This window comes from Apteryx mantelli, chromosome 3 (genome assembly GCF_036417845.1).
Source record: "Apteryx mantelli isolate bAptMan1 chromosome 3, bAptMan1.hap1, whole genome shotgun sequence".
Classification (NCBI taxonomy): domain Eukaryota; kingdom Metazoa; phylum Chordata; class Aves; order Apterygiformes; family Apterygidae; genus Apteryx; species Apteryx mantelli.
In genome coordinates, this window is record NC_089980.1 from 93,388,473 (window position 1) to 93,416,060 (window position 27,588).

The 27,588-nt window shown below is 42.7% G+C and overlaps 1 protein-coding gene across 1 annotated transcript; it reads left to right on the forward strand.

Moving 5' to 3' along the window:
* Positions 1 to 393: 393 nt before the first annotated feature.
* FAXC (failed axon connections homolog, metaxin like GST domain containing) lies at positions 394 to 27,588 on the forward strand. The gene is made up of 6 exons (XM_067294806.1): positions 394 to 662; positions 1,929 to 2,064; positions 9,057 to 9,253; positions 16,319 to 16,536; positions 25,502 to 25,618; positions 27,299 to 27,588. The coding sequence occupies exons 1-6, from the start codon at positions 394 to 396 to the stop codon at positions 27,586 to 27,588; spliced, it is 1,227 nt and encodes a 408-aa protein (XP_067150907.1).

Here is a 27,588-nt window from a genome sequence, read left to right on the forward strand (position 1 = left end):
TTCGCGCCCGCGCAAGGGCAGAGGCCGCGGCTGGCGGCGGCGGCGGCGGCGGCGGCGGCGGCGGGGGGGAATAAATGAATAATGATAAAAAAGGGGGCGATGCGCGGCCGCTCCCGCGGGGCCGCCGAGCGCAGCGGCGCAGCCCGGGCGGGGGGAGCCGCCCGTCCGCCCGCCCGCCCGCCGCGGCCCTGCCCTCCCTCCCCGCCGTCCCCTCCCCTGCCCTCCCCTCCCCGGCGCGGGCGCGGAGGCTGCGCGCCGCCGTCGCGGCGCGCGGGCGCGGCGCCGCGGCACAGGCACCGGCACGGGCGGCGGCGGCGGCATGCGGGAGCCGGAGCCGGGGCGGCGGCCGGGACCGGGGCCGGGGCCGGGCCCGCGCCGCCGCGGGGGCGCAGCATGCCCTGGGGGGTCGGGCTGGCCGCGCCGCGCTCCTGCGTGGCGGACCTGAGCCGCAACCGCAGCCTGGCGCTGGGCTGGTGCGCGGGCCCCGAGGAGCCGCCGCACGCCCTGTATGGGGGGGACGTGGTCGCCTTCCCGCTGCCCGCCGCCGGCGGCACCATGGCGGCGCTGGGCTCCGACTCCTGGTGGAAGAAGACGCTGTACCTGACGGGCGGCGCCCTGCTGGCCGCCGCCGCCTACCTGCTCCACGAGCTGCTGGCCATACGGTGAGCGCGGGGTGCGGCGCGGCGGGGTGCGGCGCGGCGGCGGGCGGGCGGCGCCCGCGGCCGCGAAATGGCGCCGGGCGCTGCCCGCGGCGCCCCCGGCAGCCGCCTGCGGAGGCCCCGCCGCGGGGAGGGCAGGGCTGAGAGAGGCTCTGCGGTAACGGGCGGCCCCCCCCCCGCCGGCGGCCTGCGCGCAGCCTGCGCTGGGGCGGGCGCCTCCGCGCTCCCCGCCGCGCAGCTCCCGAGCAGCGCTCGCGGCCTTCGGAAGGCGCGGTTAAACGTATCTGCAACTCGGGGAGGCTTTTGCAAATGCAAAACGGAGATTGCCCGGCTAAATGATCGATTTGTGCCCGGAGCTCGGCTGCGCCCGTGGATGTCTTTGCTGATTCGGTGTTGAGGTGCAGCGTGCCAGTGCGGTACCCGTGTGTCATCCGTAATCCTAACTGCGGTGTTCAGTGTCTTAGAAAATAAACGCAGGCTGGGAACGATGCTGTGAACGCACATAGATGGTCCCGAGTCCAGCCTTTCTGGAAAGCGTCACGTTTAGCAGGCAAGTCTCCGTTCCCAGCAGCCCGCCGAGAAGACAGCGCTGTCACCCTCGCAGGGCTGCCAGCGGCCGCGTGGACCGCGCTGTTGGAGGGCCGACGGCGTCACGGTGATGCCCAGCAGTGGTGCGCGGGGGGCCCCGGGGGAGGCCTCGCGGCTTCCGCCGCGTCTCGCGTCCCACACCCAGCGAGCGAGCGGGGCCTCGGGCCCCCGCTCACCCGCAGCCATTTCACGTCTGCGCCGCTCCAGGGAGCGCGAGCAGCGCTTTGAGGCGTTTATATGCAGCAGTACAGTCGTGAGGCCTGACTTCTTTCTCAGTTCTGTTTCATTTTATTGTTTTCCGGTTCCTCATATAGCGCTTGCAGCTGTGCAGAATGGATGCCACACATCCCTTGGCTCTGCAGGGGGTGGTCTGTGTGTGTTTCCACAGGTTGCACAGGGATGCGGAGGCTTGGGACGTTATTTGCTTATTTTGTGCGTGGACTTTGCTTATGATTTTTTTCACCAGGTTTCCAGTTCTCTCTAATGTAGAATTAGCTAAGCATCCTATCCACCACAGCAGTGTAAGTGCTTTTTAGTGACTCCAGATACAATGAATAAAAAAAATTGCAGTAAGGAAGGATGTACCTCTTGCTTCAGCCAGGATTTCTCCTTTGTGTATTTAATATATTGATGCATGATGCACCTGTTTTTTTTTTTTTAATTCTGTTTTGTTTTTGACAGGAAAGAGCAAGAGGTTGATTCAAAAGATGCTATTATACTGCATCAATTTTCAAGGCCTAACAATGGTGTTCCAAGTTTATCTCCTTTCTGTCTGAAAATGGAAACTTACTTAAGGATGGCTGATTTACCCTACCAGGTAAATTTACAGGTTTTTCCTTTACATTGCAGTTATTTATAATCACATGAAATGGCAAGTATGAAAAAAACCACCCTGCCTCATGGAAGGAGATGTAAATGTATACATACAGCTAGGTGGGTAGACTGCTGCTTGCTTGTCTCTGGTTAAATTTGGGCTGTAACCTTTAAGGCTATGACTTGAATAAGCAGATTGGTCTAAACAGCTCTAGATTTAATTGGCAAAGCTAAATGGATGTTAGAAATTAATTCTGATTAGAAATGCCGAAGTGGGAGAATAGTCTGGAGTTTATATAATGCTAAATAATACCCTAAAACTAGAACAATGTTATTTGGTCTTTGATTTTCACTGTGTTAAAGAGATCAAGATTACATAGCTGAAATCTCTTATTTTCCCTGAGGGTTTCTCTCCTGTGCTCTCCTTGGAAGATGTGTATTCCTTTAATTTAACCTCCTGTCACTGATGCTTCCGCTCTTGTGAAGGAAAACAGAATTGTTTTTAGAGGTCGTGAATATTGTGTTTTAGTAGTGGCTGGGTTCCCGTTGAGCAGTATCTGATGCCATCTTTCCGCAGGGGATGAAGCCCAGGCTACTCCAGTGAATGAAAGACAGGGGAACAGAATTTTGGATCTAGCTCTCTTGTTTGTTCATGTCAAGGTTTAGTTGCAACACCACTAGTTTGGCTCACAATGCATTGCAGTGTTGGCAGACAGGTTATTCAGAATGCAAGCTCTTCGAAACACAGGATGAGTACTTTTTTATGTTTGTGTGTGTGCATTTAAGTCATGCATTTAAGATGATACAACAGTAATGATAAGTATGATAAGGATTCTAGGTGGGAGAAATGTGGGAGAAGCATTTCTGTTTTTTCAAGTGGAGTAAGTTTGGGATCTTACTTTGTCTAAAAGGGACTGAGCTGTGGGTAAGTTACATGCTCACCCCAGATGGGTTCAGATTCTTTTTTTGCTGCATGTCAAGCTGTTACGAAGAATGCTTTATGTCCAATGTTTTACGAGGGAAAAACAAGCCCTTTTACAATTTTAAATGTATTTGTGATTGATATCCATCCACCTTCCAATCTGATTAAAACACCTTTACCTTTTAAAGCATGAGTTTTAATGCTCATTATCTTAAAATTTAATGGTACTTGAATCAAGTACTGCAGCATATTGAAGAGAAAGATTTCTAGCCCACAGGATGTATTTTCCTCAGTTTGGTTTACAGAATCTGTGAGATACTAAAGTTTGAACAGGGCCAGGAGGACTTAAGCTGCATTGCTTCTCAGACCAGTGTAATATGGGTAGAAATTGCACATTTGAAGGGAAGACTGTATTTTTGGTGAGTTCTGTGTTCTTTCTAATGGCAGTTTGTGCATTTCAGAGGTTTGGAATGATTAAAATTGCTCTAGTGGAGAGTAATTAAAATTGCAGTATAAAAGATGATTGTCAGAGAATTTGATTATTTCTGAAAGTTAATGCTCCACATTTGTATGGTTCAGGATGGAGTCTTTTAGAAAGCTAATACTGGAAAGAAGTGAGTCACTCAATTTTTTAGAGAGGGAAGGATTTCCAGAGGGTTATTCTCCCCTTTTTATTTTTGATGTGGAAGATCAGCCTTGCTTTCTGGTGTTGCCTCTCTCTCTTTATCCCTATTCACTATACAAGCAATTAACTAGCTGTGGGCGCGCTAAGCTGGTGTAGGTCAGCATGACCACCAAAAGCAACAGTCCTGCCTTTCAGCCTCCTTTGGCTGCTTCCTTTTGCCTCTCTTCTGCCCTTTGCCAGCACATGTTTTTCTGTACCACATGGCAAATCAGGTTGGGAAACCCATTTAGGTCAGAACTGACACAGCTGGAATCATGAACAAATAGTTTAATTAGTTTTAACCAGATTGGGTCCCTGTGCACTCTGCTCACCATGCAGATGCTGTGCTAACAAAAGGAGGTGGGTATCTGGGGGCAGGAGCAAGCAGCTGAAGGTGATGGGAAAGCAAAGTTGCTTCTGTTAGCAGTGCTGGCTTTTACTAACTTAAAGCATTTGTGGAATTAAACCTTGCTTTCAGATAGTTAAAGATGAGGGGGTTGAAACCCAGTCTCTGAATGCGCACTGCTGCCTGTCTCTTTCTGCAAGGAATATTGCGGCAGGTAGTTAGGTGGTATCTTGTGTTTGATACACACAAAAATATTATTGACCTGCTGTGTTGTAGAAGGCAGCATCTTGGCTGCAGTGTGTGATGGCAGTACTGCTCTCGGTAGCTGTCATGGGCACCAGATGAGGTGACCGCCTGGAGGCATGCGAAGTACAGCTGTCAGCCCTGCCTTCCACATGAAATTTGACTGCAGTTATTAAAACAGATACCTGGATTTTAAGGGTTTAAGTGTTTGTGTTCCTTGTTGCAGTCCAGTCTTTTAAACACACAAATGTTTTCAGCCTGTCCCATTTTAGAGAACCTTTTCCACAGCGTAAATTGAAATACTGTCTTTAATTTTGGTCTCCCGTACTCTGTAAAAAGTGGAAATGCAAGCAAAATGGAGGAATCCAGGAGGAGTACTGTCATCTCCTGGCCTTGTGCTGAGATGTGACCTGACCACATTTTGGTTAAGGCTCCAAGTCAAGCTAATGCTTACACTACTAGAGGAAACCTTATTTTAGGCACAGCAAAGGGCAGTATTTAGTAGCAGTGGCATTGCTACCTTTGGGTCAGTTTGTCCAACCTCACTTCATGCTGCTCAGTAAGGCGGTTAAGGTAGACTTGTGATTACCTGTTAAGTATCTGGATGACTGTAGTTCCTTATACAGCAGACAGATGTATGTATGGCTCATCTGCTGTAAGAGCATGTTCATCCCTTGTTAGGTTACCAACCGTACATAGGATTTTAGAGTTGAAGCTTTTTTAGAGGTGAAGGTAAGCTTATGAGCTGAGGAGACAGCTTTTTTATCTGAAGGAAGCAGAGGTTCTGTTTCTGTCGTTAGGAATGTGGTGCTGCTTCTGGCTGTGAAAAGCAGAGGAGGATGGAAACAGTCACAGGAGTAAACTATAGGGGGACATTAGGAACGCCTGTTAATTGGAGGGTAGAAGATAGACAGTGTGGTTTGGAGCTGGAATTAATGTCCAATGGGGAATAATTATCTGAAGAATTATCTATATTCATACTACCCAGAGACTTTTTTTTTTAAATTTTCTTTTGTTCCCTTATCACCATGTTACCAGTAGGCCACTGTAGGTGACAAAGATGCTTGAAGGGCTTTCCATCAGCCGGTTCAGTTGCTGCCTGCACTGCTTGGCTGATTTGGCTGGGCACCACTGCCAACAGGTTGCCAGGACCTCTTCGTCTGATGGATTTTCTCCAGGCCAGTAATCAGGAGTACCAATTCTCAGTATTAATGATTTCTCAGTAATTCTGAGGCTGGTATTACTGTTGCTGGGCCATCCTGCTTGCCCTCATGAGGCTGCTAATTGCTTGACATTTCCAGTTCTGTGTGATGACTCTGCTGGTGTCCTTATTTTGTTGTTTCTCTCATCCCTTGCTGAGAGGGGACATACCGTTTGTAACTACGATGAGCAGCAGTTGCACTGAGTTACAGCTGAGGACTGCACAGCTCTGTTTTGAAACTGGACACCAAATAAATAGCACCAAGGGGTGGGCTGGTTCAGCGCTTTGCTATGGAGGGAAGTGAGTGGGAGCAAGACTGTTGCTCCATTGTCGTAGTAGCTACCACGACTTAACCTGAGCAGATGGTTATCTACCATGCGAAAGGGTGTGGGCTGGCCCCTCTGTGTGCTGGTAGTGAACAGGGGTAAGGGAAGCCTCCGAAAAAAAGTGCCTTACTTCCCCATGTACTGGTGGGGACTGTCGTGGAGAAGCTGCAGCGCTCTGGGTCGCTGTTCGTGCTGTGGCTACCTCTGTAGTCGTGCTGTGGGTCATCACCCTCCCTGGGAGGAGGCTGCTTAGGAGGAAGGACTTGAAAGTTGGGTGGAGAAAAGATGTTTCTAGTCAAAATTTCCTGACTGCTTTGTGAAAGAAAAATTGTGAACAGCTTCCAGTTGTGACTTACAACATTTGGATTTTACTCTTTTGATTCCTTGTGCTTTGACTTTAGTGTACTAGAATATTGAATAACATGCTGTGTATCACAAAAAATATTTTAATGGCATGGGAGAAGAGAAATGGAATTAAGTAATATTCCAAACTTTTTCTAATCTGAATTGCTTCAAACAGATGTGTTCTTGCAATATATTTAGATTTTTTTGAAACTGTATCTCTTGATGTTAAATTTTCCATCTGAAATAATTCAGGCAGCCCTTTCCAGGTCAGGCTTTAATACTATAACCTAGCTGTTTTTTCAAAGTATATGAATTTGATGCTCTTTTTCAAAAAGTTTGTTTCAAAGGAGCCCATCTTGGGTGCCTGTGGAGATCTTTGGGTGTTACCCCATGGATATTAAAGTTCTGAGCATTTATATAATCTGATAAGTATTAGTACAGCAGAAATGTGCTGTTTCATCTGAGATCTATGAAAATGATCACCTCTTTGAGAAGATGCGTGAAGAAAGGTAAGACATAAGCAGCAGTAATTGAGAATTTGGAGCCTTATTTCTTCTGGATAGTACTATAAAATGACTCCAGAAGTGCCCTATGCCATTCTGTTTATAAATTCCTCTATAAATGAGCTTCCTGGGAGTTCTTATTGCAGTTGCTTTGTAGGCTGCAGTTAAAGTTAATGTACTATGAGAGGGCTTTTTTTTTTTAATGATAATACGATAGCTTTTCCCTGCTTTGCAGCTGGACCAGTTTTTAAGTGGAAAGTTGATAAATATTTGATGGCAATTAGTAGTAGCAGCTATAAGGATACTAAGGTTTCAAGCCTAAAAATACCTGCTTGAGAACAGTGGATACAAGAACAGCATAACTGAACATTTGTCCAGAGATTAAGGGTTTTTTAGATCATCAAGAGATACTTCCTATTTTGTTTGATAAACTAAATATAATGAAACATGAAAATCCTGAGCAGTTTTTTTAAGTTTACCTAAACCAGCATTTCCATAGGAAACTTAGCTCTTAATTAAGTTTTTGAAAGTGCAGTATTAGTGTAGTACTAACTTTTTCTGCAAAATATGTTTATATATGTGCTTGAATAAGTGTGTATTTGTATAGAAAGAACTTACTCTTTCTGGAATGCAGAGGATATGGGCTACAGTAATTGCAATATGTAGTAAATACATTTTGAAGTCCAGCAGCCTCTGCAAAACATCAGTGTTTGTGCATAATAAGGGAAATCACTTACTGAAAGGCCCTATGGGCCTTAAATAGAGATTAAATCAGCAATGTTCAGTGCCACATAGACACATTACACATCTCTAGAAAAAGTTTAGGATTCTCTATTGAATACCTAATGAAATCTGTGGAAATGTGTCAGTTAATTTGGCCCGTGAAGAAGGGCCTTTCTCTTGAAGGAAGAGTGTGGAAGATGAAAGGATGGGGCAGTGTTCTTTGAGCCTCAGGTGTTCAGCAATTGTAGCGTTTCCCCTATTGAACAGACTAATAACCCCCTTTTCACCCACATGTGCAAACTAGATGGACCCTGTTGCTTTATTCATCCGTGCATAGATTCAGTAGATGAGACATTAAATAACCGGACTTCTACCATAATATTTGGTTGGGCAGAAATCCCAGAAAAGGCTACAACCAGAAGGCATTGTGTTCCCAGCAGTGTTACCCATTTCTTCTGTTTTGATCCAAAAGGGAAGAGCTTCTGGAAATGGCCACACATTCGTAGTGCATTACACATCCATGTTTTGAGCTGTAGCCAAGATGATGTGCATTCAAAGAGCAGGACTGAGTTGGAGTTGCATTCTGTTGTGTGCTCTCGGCTGCATAATGAGGTACCTTAATCAATCTTAATCGGTTTATGAAAGGTAAATATTTGAGACCCAAGTAAGTCAACACAGATCTGCTAAACCTAAACCTTCAGAGATCAGGAACTAGACCCCAAAATACTTAGGGTGACTGTCAGGTATTGAGTTTGGAGCCTGTTTTTTGAGAGTCTCTGAGATTTGTGTTTCTGAGCTAGGATTTTTTTCTCTTGCTAAACAACAGCTCACCAGGACTTGAATCCCAAGAAGGGAAAACAGTTGTGTCTTGTGTCTCTACTTTCAGAAGAAAGAGAGTTGAAGTCAAATGCCTGATCACATTTTGCAAGCCAGGAATTCCTGTAGAGTTTGTCAGATGAGAAATACATTTTATATTTAAGCTCCATGTTTCACCTTCTTCAACTGTAAAATGCAGGGAATACCTTATTGTTCCTGTAGGAGTGCTGCATTAAGAAGATGTAGTGGTACAGCAATAGACTAATGCTGTACTCAGCAAAGGTGCTGAACTCCTGTAGATCCAGTTGTAATAAGTGTGTCTGTAAATACTTGAAATTTCTAAGCTATGAAATTGTAGGAGCATGTGTAAAGGCAGACTTCCCTCCTGCCTACTGAGGGAATGATATGCATTTCATTGTACGGTTGTGGGTATGTGTTTTATCCTCGGAGCTAATGCAGCTTTCTGAGATAGGTAGTGGATTAATCATTGTAAAGTACTTTTAACATGAAAAGTGTTGCTCTGTGTAAGAGCCAAATTTAGTGTGATTTCTATAATTAAAAACTTGCTTAGAATATTGGGCCAAGTCTTTTGAGCCCAATCAGAGCATCTCCAACCCTTTAAGTAAATAACCCAGTTCTTAAATAGTATTAAATCACACAACCTCTAGTATAAAAGCATTGCAGGACCTGGAAATAGCTATTTTTATATTTTCATATAGAGTAATGCTGTTGCTCTGATTCAGTAGCTACCACTAGTAGAGAGAGTATTGATTTTTTTGGAATGTTTGTTGGATAATGTTGCCTTTAAAACACAGAAAATTATTAAAAAAACATTATTTTGATATAAACAGAATCTGAAGGGCCTTTTTGTCTGTATGTTTGTTTGTTTACTTGCTTTTTTTCTTAGAACTATTTTGATGGAAAACTTTCCCCTCAAGGGAAAATGCCTTGGATTGAATACAATCACAAAAAGGTGTCTGGCACTGAGTTCATTATTGACTTTTTGGAAGAGAAACTTGGAGTGAATTTAAATAAAAACCTTGGTCCACATGAAAGAGCTGTTTCCAGAGCAGTGACAAAAATGGTGGAGGAGCACTTCTATTGGTAAGCTTGCATGGTAAAGCTAGTTCTGTTCTGATGCTGTCAAACCTGCACCTGCACTTTTGTCTGGAAATGTATGCTTATTTGTTTTGCAGAAAACTCAAACTCAGTTATTAATTTCACAAGTCTTTCCAGTCTAGGGAGCTGGTGCTTCTTTCTGCTCATCCTAGCGTGAATCAGGAGTAACTGCTCTGGGAGCTGTAATGATGTGTAGGTGAAGGAAGGAATCAGGCCCTTTGCCTGCAATTTTGCAGAAGGGAGCAGCAGTGGGGTCAGTCCTGTTACATATTGCCTTCATAACTAGAGAAACAGCCTTGTTAATAAAAAGCTAAAAATCAAGATGACTATATACTTTTATAGTTTGACAGGGGAAAACTCCCAGCAAATCCAGAATTTGGAGTTAATCCAAAATACTGTGTTCTTACAGTTACTGATTTTAATTGTCTCTGTGTGTGATTGCAATATGTACTATTACCTTTCCTTCAACACAGAACAGTCCTGTTAATATGTATTGTTACCTATAGTGCCAGTTGGTAGGATGCAGTATTAGTCACAGTATCCTGAAAAGTACAGTATCCAACTGAAGTACGTATATGAATGAAAATCTAAATAAAACTGTTGGTACTTAATACACTTTGCTCTCATCTTTAAAAAAAAAGTATCTGTGATCTTTTTTTTTTTTTTTTCCCTCTCACCCTTTACATTTCAGTCCTTGCTAAAGTGTCCTTTCAAAAGTGGATTCATAGAAGTAAAAGATGGACATGGCATCTTGGATCCTGCATTGCAGGCACAAGGCTTGTTCCCAATAGTTTGCTTTCTGGCATGCATTTAAGCCCATGCTCTACTGAGTCTTAACATTTGTATTGCACTTTTTTTCTTCAAAAAAGTATGATCTAAATTGACTGCATTTGCCTGTTTTTTCCTTTATCTTCTTATTAAAGATGAACAGCAATATGTGTACATGTAGCTCTTGAAGTCATTTGTAATGTTCTGGGAACAATTTTAGCATTTAGTAGACAAATTTAAATGATGTGGTTTAGAAACATAATCCCTCCTTTTCAAACTCTGACCTTTGTCTATTATACCCAAACTGTAGTGACGTATCCTCAAAAATCTAATTACTGTTCCCAGACTTCAGTAGCCTGCAAATGTGATTTATTTTCTTTGTTCTTTTTTCCTAATTAATGTAGCTGTCAAAGGGAAGATAAGGCCTTTTAATCCCCTAATGCTCCATCTCCTTGCCTTAGTATTGGTTGTTTCGTGGTGTGTGGACTTGCTGCTTTAAATGTAACATTATTGATGAGAAACATACATGGGTATTGCATGTCTTAATTCTAATCGCTCTTTCCTTTGTGAAGCTCTTGGTTGTCCAGCCACACTCCCACTGAGCTGACTTGGCACCACTGGGCACAAAATGGGGGAGGTGGGGGAGAGGTATTGCAAATTCAAGTGTTGACTCAGAGAGGTGGCGTTGAAAAAGATGGACAAAGCTGAAAGAATTAAGATGTGTCTGGCTGTATTTCCATGTGCCTTTTCTGTTTAATCCTAGGGGTAAGTTTCACTAAGGCACATCCTTGGCTTGTGTTATATCCTCGTTTTGTATCCTTGCTGTGTGGCTGTACCAGAGGTTTGCTACATTGGTGTGATTATGCTATGCCCATTCTCTATACTGGGAAAGCCCTGAGGCCAGAGTAATGAGGTGTCACACATGCCTTGATGCAATTCATGAAAAACATCTTTGACCATCATGTAATTACACCAAGATAAAATCAGGCCTTATCTGTGAAAGGCTGTGTTTTTACCTGACAGAACTGCAGTCATGATGGTGGAGTCCTTCGCATGGGTGGTTGAACCTTTCCCCTTCCCAGCAGAAGTTTACATTTGTTCATGGTGTCCAGAGATCTCACAGTGATGAACTTGTGACAGTGATAGCCCTTTTGCAAAATAAGGGTTAAAAAATCAAGGGCAGTGATATAAAATGTGATTAATACAGTGTCATTGCCAGCAGCATGCGAAGTAGTTTCATCATATATAAATAATACTGTATTACATTTATTGAATGAAGAAGCAAAGTACACCTTGTGGTGTGTTGTCTCTGTATGGAGCTGATCCTGATGGCTGCTCAGCATCTCTTCCTGAAATGTTTAGCTTCAGCTGAGCTAGGCTTATCTTCAGCAGCAGCTCCAATTGCTTGGTACCTCTTGAAGTTAGAAATTGCTGCTCTGGTTGGAGCTGAGATCAAGGTAGGGCTCTGGTGAATCTCAGCCTGTGAGCCCTTAGGGGTTAGGCTGCGATGCCTGGCAGGGGTCATGGAGAAAGACAGTGAGTGAGTGTACCTGTATTAGTACAGGCATTAGAGCGTGTCCTTGGGATGCGTGAGTGATTCGGAGCAGGCACTGGAACTCCTATCCCTGGACAATGCCAGCTATTTGGCCTTTTCTATGCTTAAGTGAGGCAGAGGAAAAAGCCTGCTAACCTGAATAGGTATTAGGTGAAGCGAGCAGGGAGGAGGTGGAGGCAAACTGATTCTGCTGCCCAGGTAGTGGCTTCTTATCTAAGGTCTTGGATCTGGGTTCAGATCTCATGTAAGTTGCGCAAGTCTTAACCTGGGTCATTTCCAACTCAGCCGTGTGCAGAAATCAGTGGGCTGTTAGATGTCAGCTGGGTACCACGCAGCCACCTTCAGGATGCTCGAGTGTTGAGTTTTTGGTGTATCCACAGCACATTAATGGGATCAGACTTTCTGTGTAAGAAAGGCCAGATGATGCCTGATTTCTGATTCCTTCTGATATTTGCATGCTGGGCTAGTCAGCACTGCAAACATTAAAAACCAGGTGAACTCCTGGAAACTCCTAGCTCTTGGAGGGCTGGCCGTAGCTGGCAAATGCCTTCTAACACTTTAATCTTAGGAGAGGGATCTCAGAGTCACCAGCACTAGTGAGAACATAAAGCTTTGAATATGCGACTTAACCAGTCTAATCCATTAGATTGGTTAGCTGTATTGTCAGACACTATCTTAGTGATTTTTACATGCATTTATGCAACTCATTGCTTGTTTTGTCTTTCAAGAAGACCACCAAAACATGCCCTCTTACCTTATCTAAGCTGGATATGTCCAGTGAGTGTTTGAAGAACAGGAAAAGCATGATATGATAATATAAGTGAATCTGACTTTGGGTATTCAAACTTGCCATGTATTAAACATAACATAAATGATGTTTAAATACATCAAGCCAATTATAACAGTGCTGTCTCTCCCACCATTGGCAGTGATGAGGGTTGAATGCTGCTGCCATCTTAAAAGCCGTTTACTCTGAGAAGCTGCACAGCGGGTAGGGTTTCTGCAGCTTCTTGTGGAATGACTGTTAGAATCCTTTTGTATATCGAGGAATTCCAGCCCACGGACTTCGACCTTACACAGGATTCAGATGGGAAAAATAACCTCCAGTTCACATCATTCTGAACACCTCTCCCTTGCCTTGGTATTTTTTTTTTTTCAGTTTCAGTTTAGGGATGATCAGACAAGCCACTGTTGATGAGTCACTTTCTCCATCTCTTCTTCTAATTTTCATAATGAGGCCAAAGCTACTGTTATACTTCAGATTTGCTTCTCCCCTATAGCATTACTCTGTTATTGTTAGATTTATACTCTAAGATTTGTACAGATGTTCCGGCACAAATGGAAATGCTAATACGTTTCCCAAAATGCTCAGCTCAGGCAAATATTTAAAATAATTATGTGATCACGTAACTACTAGCTGTACTGTAAACTATATAATTAGGCTGAATTAGGTTACATAGACTACCTGATTTCTGGCACTTCCTAACTTTTTCGTAACTTTGATAATATTCTGTTTATGTAATCTGGGACGGAGGGATGACAGGTGGGATTAAATACAGAGGAGCACTTTTTTCTGGGAAGCACAGAGTAATCAACCTTTGAATATAATTATTTTGATAAAGTGCTTGGTAAAGCCAGTTTTAAAAGTGGTTTTAACTTTGTCTCTAAATCTGACCCTACATTTTTCTTTGCTTTTGCGTGCTCAGGACCACAGATTTATAGGAATAAACTCAGTGGTTCTCTGGTTAGCTGCATTCTTCACCCATGTAAATTTGAGATGACAGGCACATGTCTAAGGCTGTGTTTGACAGTTTAGGCTAAACAAGATTGCCTAAATCCAGTGGCATTCTGCTTTCACTGCATTGCTGTTCAGATTGTCAGACACTCCATCTGGTGTCTGCCTCTTCCACATCCAAACATTTTCTACCCCAGAGCTAGCAAGTGAGCACTGGGGAAATGTATTTTTGTTTTACAGCACAGGCTGATTGGCTTTGTGGGAAACCTTGTTCATCCTGTCTCACAAAATTAAAGCTGTCCTAGACGTGGTTGATTATTCTTGGTGCAGGGCCAGCTAACTGGTGAGATCCAGGCCGAACAATAGTCGTGGCAGCTCTAAAGGGTGGGATTAGTTGTGTGCGACTGTAGTGATTTTTCAGAACTGCTACAGCAGAGTCTCTTCCCTTCTTTTTTGTTTTGTTTTGTCTCTTTTTTTCTTCTTGTCCCTCCCTGTGGCCAGCTCTGTTATCTTAAAGCAACTAGGTTGTGTTGCAGAATTCCCAGGTGAAGCTGATTTCATATGTACTGGGGAAAGTGTTCTTGTAGTGAGACACACAACAGTGCTGTTAGAGAACAGATTTTTCTTAGCTTATCAAAGTGAGTAATACAAATAATAGCAGACAGATATAGAAAATATTTGTCATTATTTCCTAATGTTAGCATCAAGACCAGATTCTTTCTTCCTGTTCAAAGTTGTATCTGTCCAAGGGATTTTGTCTTATTGCAGGCCCATCAAACAGTAGCTCTGAAATGTTCTGCATTATCAAAGACCTGTATGCTTTCAACCCAGTTTTATTTCCATCTTTCTTAATTTCTGTTTCACCTTTTATATCTGTTGCTGGAGCAAAGCAGTGTTGCACCACGTCTCTTAGCCGAAGTTAATATTTCCAGTATTTCAGTACCTGTTTACTCCTTTGCTTGCTGGCTCTGTGTTCCTCCTTTTACATTGGTGCCCCTTTCTAAATTTGGCATTGTCTCAAGCTCCACTTTGCTGATATTAGCCCAGCATCTTAAGTAGAATTCATTATTTTGAATGAAAAATAAGAAGGCTAGTGTAAAACATTTCCATTCAAAGGGTTGTATTGAAGTATATGAAACATCAGTGGAATGCTTTTGTCATATTAATATGATACAAGAGGCTGTGGAGAATTTTGTTGAGGATAAAAGCCATCAAAAACCTAGCAGGCACATTTTTGTTCTTTATTGTTTATGCGTTTGCAGCAAAACATGCACAAGCCTCACCATTACTGACTTAGTGAAATCAATTTGAGTAGAAGACATTGTTCTGCAGTAGACAATTTATAACAGAATTTAAAATGCCTTTCATGCTCTGCATTGCTAGAATTGTAAATTTGAGCTGTAAGTGGATTTTTTTTTTTCCAGCTGTTATGGCAAATATTCTCCTTTTACCTCATGTTAATGGTAATTCAAATGAAGAATCTGTTAAAACAGCTTCTTAAAAGATTAGAACTTTTTCATGGTTTAAAAGTAGTTGTTCTGTGATGGGAGTGCCGAATTCAGCTTCTGTTTATGATATACAGGAGTTTAATAAAACGTATGTGTAAGAAATATACAGGAGTTTCCCCAGATGATTTTGCTTTGTTTTTTCTTTCTTGAATTGTCTGATCAGTATAGATACTAAGGAAATAACATGCAGTTAGAAATATGTGCAGTGATAAAACCAAAGTCATATTAAAAACTAGAAAAACTGAGTTCTGATCATCTTAGAAACTGAAACATTTAATGTAAAGATACTGCATATGCAAACTTGCAACTTTTTATATTTCAACTTTTCTATGTAATGTCACTTGTTTATTATATCTCTGTGAGTCTGTTTTCCAACAATCTCAAATGTGCAAGTCCACTTTTAGATTTTTCAGTTTGGAAACTGCTGAAAATATCATAAAATAATGGCTATAAGCTTGCAATGGTTCTGAGACCCTGTTGGCATCATATATTTGTCCCATCTGCTTTGAGATGTGATCGTCTCTAGCCTTTTTTCCAATTTCCTGTGAAATTAGTGACAGAAGTTGCATAGACTCTTTTATTTCTTCATAATGCCTCTTATTGGAAGGTATTAAATATTAGAGAAGTGAATGGTTCTTTTTTCATAAGTTTCTTAACTAGCAACAAACCAATTTTTTCTTTCCCTGCTAGAGCAGTAAAGAATAAAAATTCAGGTTAGGAAAAAAAAAATTAGCTGGTAAAAAAAAAAAATTTTTTGATACACAGTTCTTTCAAAATAATATATTTGCCATTCAATGAAGCTGAAATACAACAAAGTCCTTTAGAAATATATTCCATCTAAGATATATGATGGGACATCATCAGGAGGTGAAAAAATACAGGAGATAACTAATTTAACCACCTCTTCAATTGTGTGGGGGTTTTTTTTTGGTAAAGATTGTGTCATTGCTAGTTTCTGAGGAGAGCAGAGTCCTTTTGAACAAATGTCTGTTCAAAGAATATTTATTTGGGGGCAGAGTTGCTGCATTGCTAAGTTTCAGCAGTATAGAAACTGAGGGGAGTAGGTCAGTAGGAAAGGATTCCCACTTGCTCAGGTCTGTGCAGTCTGTTGACTGTCTTCAGCTCATAAATCTGTTTGTCACAGCATTTTGTTACGGTAATTTAGCAAAATTTTGCAGCCCTATTTATGTTTCAGTGGGAACCTCATTTTTCCTTAAGGGAGTCATGACTTCTTGAGAGACTAAACGCTGGGCAGCCTGTATAAGTGTTGGGAAACCAGTTGCAGTATCTAGAGTTCTCACTGACACTGCGAGTTGCCATCAAGGTCTACTTTTTACCAGAAACTAGCTCCCCGTCAGGGCAATGAGCACTAAATCACTAAGTATTAAGGAAGTTCTCTGTCTAACCTCTGTGAGAGCTGTTGAACAGTGGCGATGGACTGTCTGGGTATTGCACTGTGATAACTTATTTTCACATCCTTCCAGGACTTTAGCATATTGCCAATGGGTGGAAAATCTCCATGAGACACGAAAGATGATTTCAGTGTGTGGCCCCTTCAGTGACTTGCTGAAGTGGATTCTCTGCCATCTGACAAAAGGGATTGTGAAACGGGAAATGTATGGCCATGGCATTGGCCGCTTCTCTGAGGAAGAGATATATGCGCTGATGGAGAAAGACATGCGATCTCTAGCAGGCCTTCTGGGTAATGTACAACGAATTGCATGTGTTCTGCTTCTTCGCAGTCCGTTGTCCGTGTGATTAGATTGACTGTGTATGCTTCCTGTCAGCCTGCGCAAAAACTCCCATTTTGTTACCATATGCACGCATAATGTCACTTTTGTCAATAGATAGAATATACCCTAGTGCTGTAATTCAGTGCCAGGTTAATTCTTGCAGGGACGGTGTTTCTTTCCTTGCTGTTTGCTTATTATTAAATTGTGTTCCTAGAGGGATAAATGTACCATCTGATTTCTTTGCTAAGCACTTGATATTTCTATGTATAGGAACAGAATGTGACCTGTGATTTTGGAATGACATTTTGCTATATGAATTTAGGAAAATGCAGTGTTCAGTTCTGGAAATGAAACCTCTTATTTGTACTCTGGGGAATCTCGTTTTTCTTAATGGAACTCCTGACTATTTGATGGATCATTATGAGGCTGTCATTTGAAAATCCTTTGCAGATGTTATTTTTATGAGCTGGAGTGTGTCGTATTTGGTTGGTGTTAGCAGTTTTTATCAAAGCTGCTGGTAGGAGCTGGGTCTGTATTATCAGAGTGGACAGCTTTAGGCTTGTTGATTATTGTAGGTGGATTCTTTAGAGTTAGTCTTAAGGTTTACCTCACTGAGCTAGTTTCTGTGGTGTAGCCAAGGCTGAAATGTGTACCAGAGCTGTCTACTTTGTGCTTCTCACCTTGCAGCCTGCTGATCCCTAATTACATAATGCTTCCGTGGAAAATTAACATTTCAAGAAATTGGTTTGGGGAAGATTGTCCCTTCCTTTGAGCTTGTCTCTCCCTATATACAAAGAGATAGGAGTACTGAATAACCTTAAGCCAGAAACCAAGAGAGGTGGTAGCTGTATAGTTGCTTTGTTCAGTTATGATTCTTCTAAAGAGGTGGCTGAGCAGATGGCAGGAAGGATGCCTCCCAGCCCTGTCCTGGTTCCTGCACTGTTCCTGCGCTACAGAGGGAGGAGAGATTGCATATGCTCTAAATAGATAAGTGTAGGGTGGATGGGGAAAGCAAGGGTGCGGATGGTTCAGCAGAAACTGAGTGCTTGCTAAGAAGGGGAAGGAAGTGACTTCAGGGCTGGCAGTGTGTGGATAAATCCCACATACACTGCAGAGAGGAATGGGGTTGTGAGGGAGCTGGAGTAGGTTCAACCTATGACTTGGAAGTTCAGCAGAACCCACTGGTTCTGGCTGGACAGTCTTGACAGGCTGAGCTAAGGGATTTTCAGCAGCAGTGAATGTGTCTATGCTAAAGCCATCCCTATCTGCCAAGAGTAGACATACGTACGTAGTGTCCAAGATAAAACTGAAAAAAATTCCTGAACATTCTTAAGAATCTTTTGATTTCTTTGTTTAGAGTAGCAGTGTACTCCCACGCATCTCCCACACCCAATTTCATCAGACTGCTGAGTGCTGCACGAATTACACGCTGTGGTAAGATAGATGAATTTCAGTAGCTTAGTCTGATCGTTCTCAGTCTTCTGATCTTTCCCTGAGTTCCTACACATGTGGTAGAGCTAAGAGTAAAGCTCTATTCAGAGTTAGCTTAGCCCTCGCTGCGTAGCAGATGGTCCTCCGGAAGTCATGCGGGTATGGCAAATTGAGCTGAACCCTTTTCTATTTGTAACCATTACTGAGTTTGCATTTCCATAATTGCTTTTCAGTCTGTCCCCCAGATTTATCTGCATCTTTCAGTCTCTGGAGTCTATACTGATGCTCAGATTTTAAAGTCTGAGGTTGAAAGGGAGCATTAAATCATCCAGACAGATCTCTGTGAATCAGACTGTTCAGTTTCTGTCCGGAGGCCAGAAACTGTCTTGTTTTTGGCTAAAGCATGTCTTTCCAAAAGGCATCCAGTTTTGATTTGAAGATTTCAAGAAGTGGAGATGCCACCACTTTCATTAGTAACTGGTGACAGCTGTTAATCACATCAAAATCTGTTCAAAATCTGCCCATTTTAAATAGGAATTTGTCTGCAGACTGTCCTCCTGGGTGGCCTCTATCATCTCCTAAGATAAATGCTATAATCAAATTATCTCTCAGTCTTGTTCTTGGTGGGAAAAGTAGGTGGAAATCTTCAAGTATCTCCGTAATATATTTTCTTCATCTGTTAAACACAAAAAATACAAACCAAAACAACAAAAAAAACCCCAGAACTGTTTCTGTCTGTCTCCCATTCACTGGATATGCCCTCCATTCCCTGCTCCTAGATATGTATCTTCATACTTGTACTATTTTGCTTGTAGTGGCCCAGTTTGTCAACCCTGTGACTGTCCTGGTCGTCTTATTATTTGCCACTGTATCAGTTTTTTTAATTGTATGATGCATATGTTACCAGCAGGGGTTTTATATTTGCTTGAAGATTATTGATGAGAATGTTGTGCCTTGCATATTTAAAAAAAAATCTTGATGGGCATCTGCTGAATTTCTGTTACTTTACCACTCTACCAGCTGAATCTTGTGCATTTTTTTCATCTTTCTGTCTGAAATGGGTGTCAGATTAGTCAGTGTACAGTTAAGTGAATCATTGTATTTGACCTTTTGATTATTGGTGTGTTTTTCAAATCTTCTGTAACTACCTTGATTTTCCCCCTAACGTCAGTATGTTAAAATTTTCTCCAGCCAGCTCTTCATGATTGTGTCTAGATAACTGTGGCCTCCATGTAATATCCTGGGGTGGGGACTGGAAGTGGGGTGAGTGACTTACAGCCTCACTGGAGACACTCCTGTTTCACTGGGGTTAAGAAATGGTAGTCAGTCAGGTTAGTGCCTGCAGAAAAATCTTTGCAAGGTTCCTTTCCACATATGTGTGCCCATGTGTTTTCCCAGAAGAGAAAGCAGTTGGGATTTTGACTGTTAATTAGGGGGCAATATTAAGAGCTTGAAAAGGATGTCTGTAATGCAGAATAGCTGCATATATCAAACTGCAGCTGTCAGTCATCAGGCATATCAGATTAATTTAATGCTCCCTATTTTTTAACAGAAAAAATATACATAGGAATGCAAATAACTTTTTTAAATTTCAAGAGCTGCTTCCAGAGAGTGATAACTTGGCAGCTGCCTGGTCTTGTGACACTCATTTTGACGTTCCCAGACACATTTTTTTCCCTTCCGTTTCTGAGAATCATCTTTTTTCTTGTCCCTGTTTCCTTAATAGACTCCTTCACATCTCTTATAAAAATGAGAATTAGAGCTAATCCTTCTATGATGGACCACTCCACCCCCCTGGTAACATCTTGCACTCTATCCTGCGATCTCTAAACTGCAAATACATTTTCCTTGTATTGTTTGAAAATTACATTTACCTGATACCTGTTAGTCATATAACATCATGGCAGGGTTCTGAATCTGAGTTTTAATATGCGCTGTCAGAGGGGGCATAGGAGAAGGTAAAACCAGAGTGAAGAATATGCCTCTCATCCCAGAGGGCTTTATTATGCCCAGCTCAATGTGGTTCAGATCCTTAGACTGTATCTAGGTCAGTGAAGTTAAAATGGAAGACCTGAGATAAACACAGACGCTGGGGACTGCAATGCAGATGGAAGTGGAGTTTCTTTTGGCATAGCTATCCTTGCACCGAGCTGACTCCTGAGGGGGTCCGGTCTGCTGTGCCGCGGCTCCCCAGGTGCGGGTCAGCGAAGAGGGGAGCCACTCGGCTGCAGGAGCGGGGCCTGGCCTGGCTCTGTGTGCCGGCCCAATGCTGCACCCAAGCTGGTGAGCCCTCCTGGAGCCACTGCAGCGCTGGCTGGGCTTGCTGGCTTGAACTAGCACACTCTGGCCGAGGCTAGCCGCACGCAGCATTAGTCACATTTCTCCACAACGTATTTCCTAGTATTCCCAGTAAAAAGTACAGCTAGGGATCTTTGCCTAGCCTCTAAATAAGGCTGGACAGGGATTGCTGTCTTGCTTGAAACCAAATGTTCCAGCATGGCTTGTGTTCAGCAGCCTGAATTCCCACTGTCTCCCCCCGCAACCCTGCAACAAAAAATGGGGGCTCTTCCCAAACCGGTTGTTGAGAACAGCCCCTGATGTGTTATCTTCAGTCTGTGCCTAGACACTATCTGAAACTGCATCTGGTGCATAATAGCAATAAAGCAGTCTGAATGACTAGGCTAGTGCTTGAATTCTGTGCCCTGGTCCTGTTTTATTTACTAGCATAGGAGTAGCCAGTGTTTGCTATCTCGGAGCCCAGCTGGACTCAAAAATAGCTTAGCTCCATGGTCTTGGTCTGTGGTCTGGACAAATGTGCCCATGAACAAGTTGTATATTGTGAGCAGAAAAGCCAGCTCAAATGCAACTTCAGCTTCACATGTAAGAAGATGATGAAGTTTGTGTTGCATCCATCCACGTGCTTTGTGGTAGTGCCTGTCCAACTTCACAACTTACCAGGAGACAGCAATCGTACCTAAGTTCCCAGCCTCCAGCAATCTCAGCTCCCCATTGATCTGCAAGGTAGCTGTGTGCTTGGGAAGGTGGGGAGTGCAGCAGCGAAATGTCAAGTCCTAAGTATCTCTTTAGGTGCTGAATACTGAAATTTAGGCACCAGATACTTTCAAGAAACCCTTATGTACCTAGAGTTTCTGCTGTGGGCACTACCAGGGCCAAACAGTGCTCTCACACTTAGTATTCCTGACCCTCTCCCTTCTGTGGGGCTGGAGCAGTGCAGAGGGCATCGGAGCCAAAGAGAGGCAGACACGGGAGGGGAGTTTTTGTTGGAGTTGCTTTTTTGTTTGCAGGCAGAGAGCATAGAGGGTGGGAGGTGATAGCGGGCTAGCTCGAGTTCGATAGCTCAGCGATTAGGTCATGTGCTTGAGGGGTGGCAGACACATGAATAAAAGCAGAAGTTTAAAAGCAGAAGCTTAAAAACAGACCTTTCCGCTCTTAGGAAGGTCCATAGAACAGAGGTGGGTTGTTCAGCTTCCATCAAAGTTGCACCAGGCTTTATGAATAGTTAAATATCCCATTAGGCTAAAGGAAACTGCTGATTTTGTATTTTTTTGTATAATACAGGAGATTTTTGTTCTTCCTCCTGATCCAAATCAAGCCCAGTAAACTTTTTAAAGTAGGCCCATGTCTTAAATGTTGTAATCATAAAGCTCTGGGAAGGAGGGGATAAAAAAAGCCTTTTTTTTTGAAGGGTGAGAGTTTAGAACTGACCCCGGCAACTTCCCAATAGGCTGAATGTCTGATTCTCTTGGGATTTTCTCCTATCAATGTGATATGATTTCATGCTTAGGTTTTGGCATTTTGAGTCTCTTGCATAGTCATATAACCCCTTCCCTGTGTACAGTATGAGAACCCTAAATGCCTTCCTGATATAAAGGTAGACAGAGGGTGTAAAAATTGGTGTATGTTTTAAAGTGTAATGTTCCTTTACTCTCAAAAGTGATAGTGGGAGGCTTTCCTGAAAATGCCTGTTAAATCTATAAAAATAGAGCCCTTGCCCCAAAGACTGTACCAGCTAATTAGGAAGAAGATCCGATTGGTTAATTTGCTGATTTAGGAGAGGGTGGGCAGGGAAGTGAGGGGAACTGGACATATGGTTATGGGGACTAGCAATATATAAAAACGTATATTTTGGTACTTATTTAGAGGTTGCAAGTGGGTAAGCAGTGTCCATGAATCTTTTGGTCCCTGCTGAGCATTCTCAGCTGGCTGCTGGCATCAGGCTTTTGGGTGACGGGGGACTCTGTGTTGGGATTGTAGGGCAGTGGCTGCCTGGACTGGTTTTTGAAGGGCGTTTGATGTTTTGTGCAAGGCAGGCATGCTCAGAGCTGAAATGGGGTTGGATTCGGTTGCCCTGGCTGTAAGTCTCCGATGCCATTTGAAATGCCCTGCTGTAGCCCTCCTGGCTACTCTGAAAGGGTGCAGATCTCCCATAGTTCTGTGTCACATTAATCAGTTGCATGTGGTTGTCCTAGGGCAGGACTAGACACCTCCCATTTAAACAACTGAATGAGGCCTGCTCACACCAGGGTGTCTTGACCTAATGCCAGTCCTTTTTAATGCTGTGGTGCATGCGTTCATAAATACTGGACCTTTGCACTGTCATATCGCTGGGCAGTACAAATGTGATCCAACTCAGGCATGGCCATGTGATTGCACTTCTGTAGCATTAGCCAAGGGATGCAGTAAGATGTTTTTAAGATTAGTAGCATTATGCCACCCCTGAGAGGACAGACACTATGTAATCTAGCATAAAATTAGGCACTGAGAGATGATACCTGATCTGTCAGAAAATCTTCTGGGGGAAAAAAGTTACTCTGGAAAATTTTGTGAATAAATTTGAACTGGTAGGACTAAATGTATATGGGGGTGGTATTTTGCGGTGTGAGGTGACCTATAACCAGATTTACTGTTTTATGGAAGCACAGCTTTATTTCTTCTTCTTCCCCTTCATTTCCATTCCCTTCAAAGTAAGAGGTGTTGTATACGTGGAATTGCTCTATTTACAAGAGAAAGGGATGACTCAGCTCTCACCTTAGTTGCAGCAACATCTAAAATGCTCTATTACTTCCCAGCACAATATCGTTATGAGCTAAGTCTGGAGCTCAGATGTATGGTATTAAATTTTCCTAGTGTTGGCAAGTGAAATGGCATTTTACATAACATATAACTGTGGTTTGGGGACCAATTTTTGAGCCGTGTTTGAGATCAGTGAATGCTAGGCACCACATAAATACTAAAAAGATACTTACAACATTTACCCTGTACATAGTTTTCAGGAAATAGATAATGAAACTATGAAGAGTTGGAGAGAGTTTACTCTATTTTAAAATCAGATCTGACATGCTATAGGAAGTTATCGTTATTGCTTATTCCAGAGCACTGCTTTGTTACGTTATAGTACAGAGGGATAACAGACTTGGTTGTACTGTACTTTGGAATTTGCTGCATTTTACTGCTGGATGATTTTTCTAAACCCACTTAATAACCCTAACATTTAATAACCCACTGAATTGCAGGCAGTTTATATCAGACAGGGGAAGAAAGTCCGAGGGAGCTGGCATAACTGGATTTGGAGAATTCAATTACATGGCACATTTCAGAGTTTATAGCACTTTGGGCCAAGGGAGGGACAATTCGATCCTCTAACCTGATCTCTAAAATACAGCATGTTTCATTTCTATGTCCTACTTGGGTCTTTGCTCCAGGTGTAATGCCTGTGCTGAAGAAGCAAACTTATACTGGATGTTTTTTTGGTAATGGTGTCTTTGAAATGTAATTTTCTTCCTTATCTTATTTAGTTATCCATTTATTTGTACTGTGGTAGCTCCTTGGGACCTTTCATGGTGGTCAGCTCCCCAGAGAGCTGGGCAGGGTACCGATGCAGAACAGGCAGATGTCTCTCTCGCTTGTAGCCTGTGGACCAGGACATTGCCATGCGGCTGTTCTCACTTGCCTACCAGCATACCTGATGAAATGCTGGTATTTGGTTCCTGCCAGTTAGAAATCAGGGGTTGCTGCACTGGTGGTAGGTGCAATGAGCTGGCGGTCTCCTTTTTGTGCTTTCTGAGGCCCTTTTTAAGTAAGGTAAAGTGCCATGAAGTTGCCCTCGATTTGGAGACCTGTGGTGAGTGACAAAAGGCGAGAGTCGGGCTGTCTGCAGCAGGTGTGCAGCTTGGGTGCTGCATCCACCTCTGTGGTCCCCATATAGGGAGCAGGTCTGTGGGACTGCCAGTGAGTGGGGCAGCCTGAATTACCATTTCTCTCGTGTACTGCTGACAGAGGCATCTCTTTGAGCTGTCTGAATCATGGCCCTTACAGGAGAATTTATCTCGCCCAGCTTTAGCTGCTCACATTTTAGATGCCTGGACTAAGCTTTGCCTGGGTTCCCAGTACAGGCCACCACGAGATGAACACTGCCAGGGCATGGGCTAGTCCACCATCTCATCAAAGGGGTACTAACTTGACTGATGATAGAGGGGAGCCCAGGCACTGTGCTTAAACAAGACACCTGCCTTTTACAGGGCTAAAACTGTGGGATGAATCACACTGTTCAAGGCTAGAGAAACTAAAAGCAAAATACCCTGTTCTCTCTTTCTGTAGTTAAGGCAGTGGGATGTTTTCAGGTAGTGTGGGGAAAGCCTGCTTTGCTGTTGTCTGTGGGGCACTTGTCTCTTTAGTCTCTCCAGGGCTCTCATTTTGGTGCCTTTCACAAGCACATTGTGCCTGCATTAGGGCTGAAATTGGAAATAGTTTGGGGGGAGGGAATCTTGTAGCAATAGTCAGAGCAACATATCATGTGAGAAGGGCCTTGGCAAACTTCCTCAAAGCTCCAGGCTGCTCATTCCTGCCTAGAGCTATGTCCTGCTTCTAGATATATTGGCCTCTTTTGCAATCACTACCAGTCTGACTGATACATCATTTTTGATCTGAAAAAGAACTGGGAGAGGAAAGCTTTGGGTACCACTTTCACTTTCACCGTGATCAGAGGGATGACCTGAAACTGAATCAGCACGCATGGGCGATACAGGTTGACCAACTTCTTTCAGCAAGTGCATTCAACATGGGAATGATTTTGAGTTTACACCTAAGAAGAAAATCATGCTTTCAAGCACCTACTGGTTGAAGATTTTAAACACAGCAGAACTAGTGCAGTGTGTATCCTTTGCCTGCTGTGATGAATAGAGGAGGTTGTTTGGCCAGTGGCTCTATAATTGGCCTTGTTACAGAAGTGGTGGACATGGGAAACCACAAAATGGATTTCACCTCAACGAACAGCTTTCGAACCATATTCTTTAACCATATTTTGAACCATATTCTATTTGAACCATATTGAGTCCCTATCTTTGAACCCTTATATCTTAGGGAGCATAACAGCTAAATCATTTCAGTAAAAAGATGTGTTAAAGATGTAGTCAGGGAAAGATACAGTTTTGTACTGGGGAGAAGTAACAGCCATTCCACAAATGTTTACTATTGTATTTATAGGTGACAAGAAATACATTATGGGACCAAAACTTTCCACTGTTGATGCCACTGTCTTTGGACATCTGGCACAGGCAATGTGGACACTACCAGGGACTAGACCAGAGAGACTAATCAAAGGTAAGAAAGTTTAAATGATCTCCGATGAAAATCACGCAGTGGCATTTGCTGTGTTTAAACTTGGAGCACCTTGTAAGGACATTTGAAGATTGCAGGAGCGCTTGAACTACATCATGGACTGTTTTTGCCTTTGATGTAACGTTTGTATTCTATAATGTTGTTTTCTCTTCAAATTCTTGTTTGTTTTCACCTTAATGTTCACCTTAATGGCAGTTGTTTCTGTTCCTGTACTTGATCATTTCCCTGTTTAACATAGCAAAGACTGACTACCTTTAAGGAGTGAATGTTGGTAAGGTATTAGAAGATGGGAGCACTGCCATGAGCCGGATTCTGCTGAGTAGTTTCATTGAACTGTAGGTTCTGCTGTCTCACTGAAATTAGAGCCTTTGTTGTTACTAAAGATACAGGATAAGGAAAGAATCCAACCTGACTTTGGAGTCACTGTGTTTTTGCATAAACTGGCAGCTAGCATACTTCCTTTATTTTTTTATTTTTTTATTTTTTTCCTTTTCTTTCTTGTGGAGTGATAAAAGCATGCGAAAGCCCAGTGGAACCATCTTGGCATACCTTTTCAGAAAAAAATCACACAGTATGAAAAGTGGGAAGAGCTAAGGAGGAGAAGGACGTGAAATAGTTATAAAAGGAATGAATATTATCTGTAGATCTACTCTGTGCAACAGATAGCTAGCTACTAAAGGAGCAGTTTGGAGGCATAGACTTGCTCATTGTTAAAACACTTCACGAGCTAAAAATACTTGAGATTGTTTAGTAGGGACATAAATATTGTCTGTGCAGTCCTTTTTCCTTCTGACCTCTGAGGGAATCACAGATAAAATTCTGAAGGGTCCATGGATTTCAATAAGAAATACTGTGTTTGTTGACCAAAATGAATAGGTGATAATGAATGCAAATACCCAGGCAGTATGTACGACTGTACCCGTACAGCTGCTCATGCTATGATATATTGAGAGTGCCGGTTTCACATACACATACACATTCCCTTGAATATGCTGTGACTACTGTGTTCTTCTTTGAAGTTTTCATGATTTCTTCTCTCTAAGCACACTCTCATTTACATATGTGAATATGTAATTATAAAGCATAGTATACTCACGTGGACTAGAAATACTAAAAGGTGAGCCAGTGACCACATAAAAACCTTAAAAAGTGCCAGATTTATCTTGCGGACAATGCTGCCATCTGGTGGTGCAAAACCAAAACATTATCCAAATTCACTATATTTTAATAAACAAATGAATTGCATATATTGCATATATGAATTGGAAAATCCTGTCTTTGGAAACCAGGTTCCTGCAAAATGAGCAATAATTTTTATTTTGAACAACTTGTAATACTAGAATTTTGTTCTGTTGAACTATTTCTGTGAAGGTTGAATTTGGGATAGTTATTTTGCTGCATGCATTTATGTTCATTTCTGTGTAACCCTTCTTTTATTGTATGTAGGTTAATAATATGTATTTTAAGTTACATTAAAGTTATAAGCAGTGTCACTAAGAACTGACTGGATCTGGGCCTTTTGAAGCAAGGATTCTGATGCCTCTTTGGAAAGAACTTGCATGATTTATTTCCAAACATTTTTAATGTGTTTCCACATCAGAAGGCGAGTCACAGTATTACTGACTAGATGTATTTACTGGAGTCTATTGTGTTGTGTTGCAGGTGAACTGATTAACCTTGCTATGTATTGTGAACGAATAAGGAGGAAATTTTGGCCGGAATGGCACCATGATGATGATAACACTCTGTATGAATCCGAGGAAAGCAGTGAAGCAAGCAAGACTCACTCCCCCTTGCAGGACTTCAGCTTTTATTCAAGGACAGAAACATTTGATGAGGAAGGGACAGAGAACAGCATTTCTCATACCCCTGACACAGATTACACTGGACATTCCCTCTTTGATTCGGATGTGGACATGGATGACTGCCGAGATCAGGAACAATGCAAGTGA

Bases quoted from the DNA above. Each gene is read 5' to 3' on its own strand.
- FAXC (XM_067294806.1), top strand. From the start codon at position 394: ATGCCCTGGGGGGTCGGGCTGGCCGCGCCGCGCTCCTGCGTGGCGGAC. The intron at 9,254-16,318 runs GTAAGCTTGCAT...ACATCCTTCCAG, and splicing joins GTGGAGGAGCACTTCTATTG to GACTTTAGCATATTGCCAAT. The intron at 25,619-27,298 runs GTAAGAAAGTTT...GTTGTGTTGCAG, and splicing joins ACCAGAGAGACTAATCAAAG to GTGAACTGATTAACCTTGCT.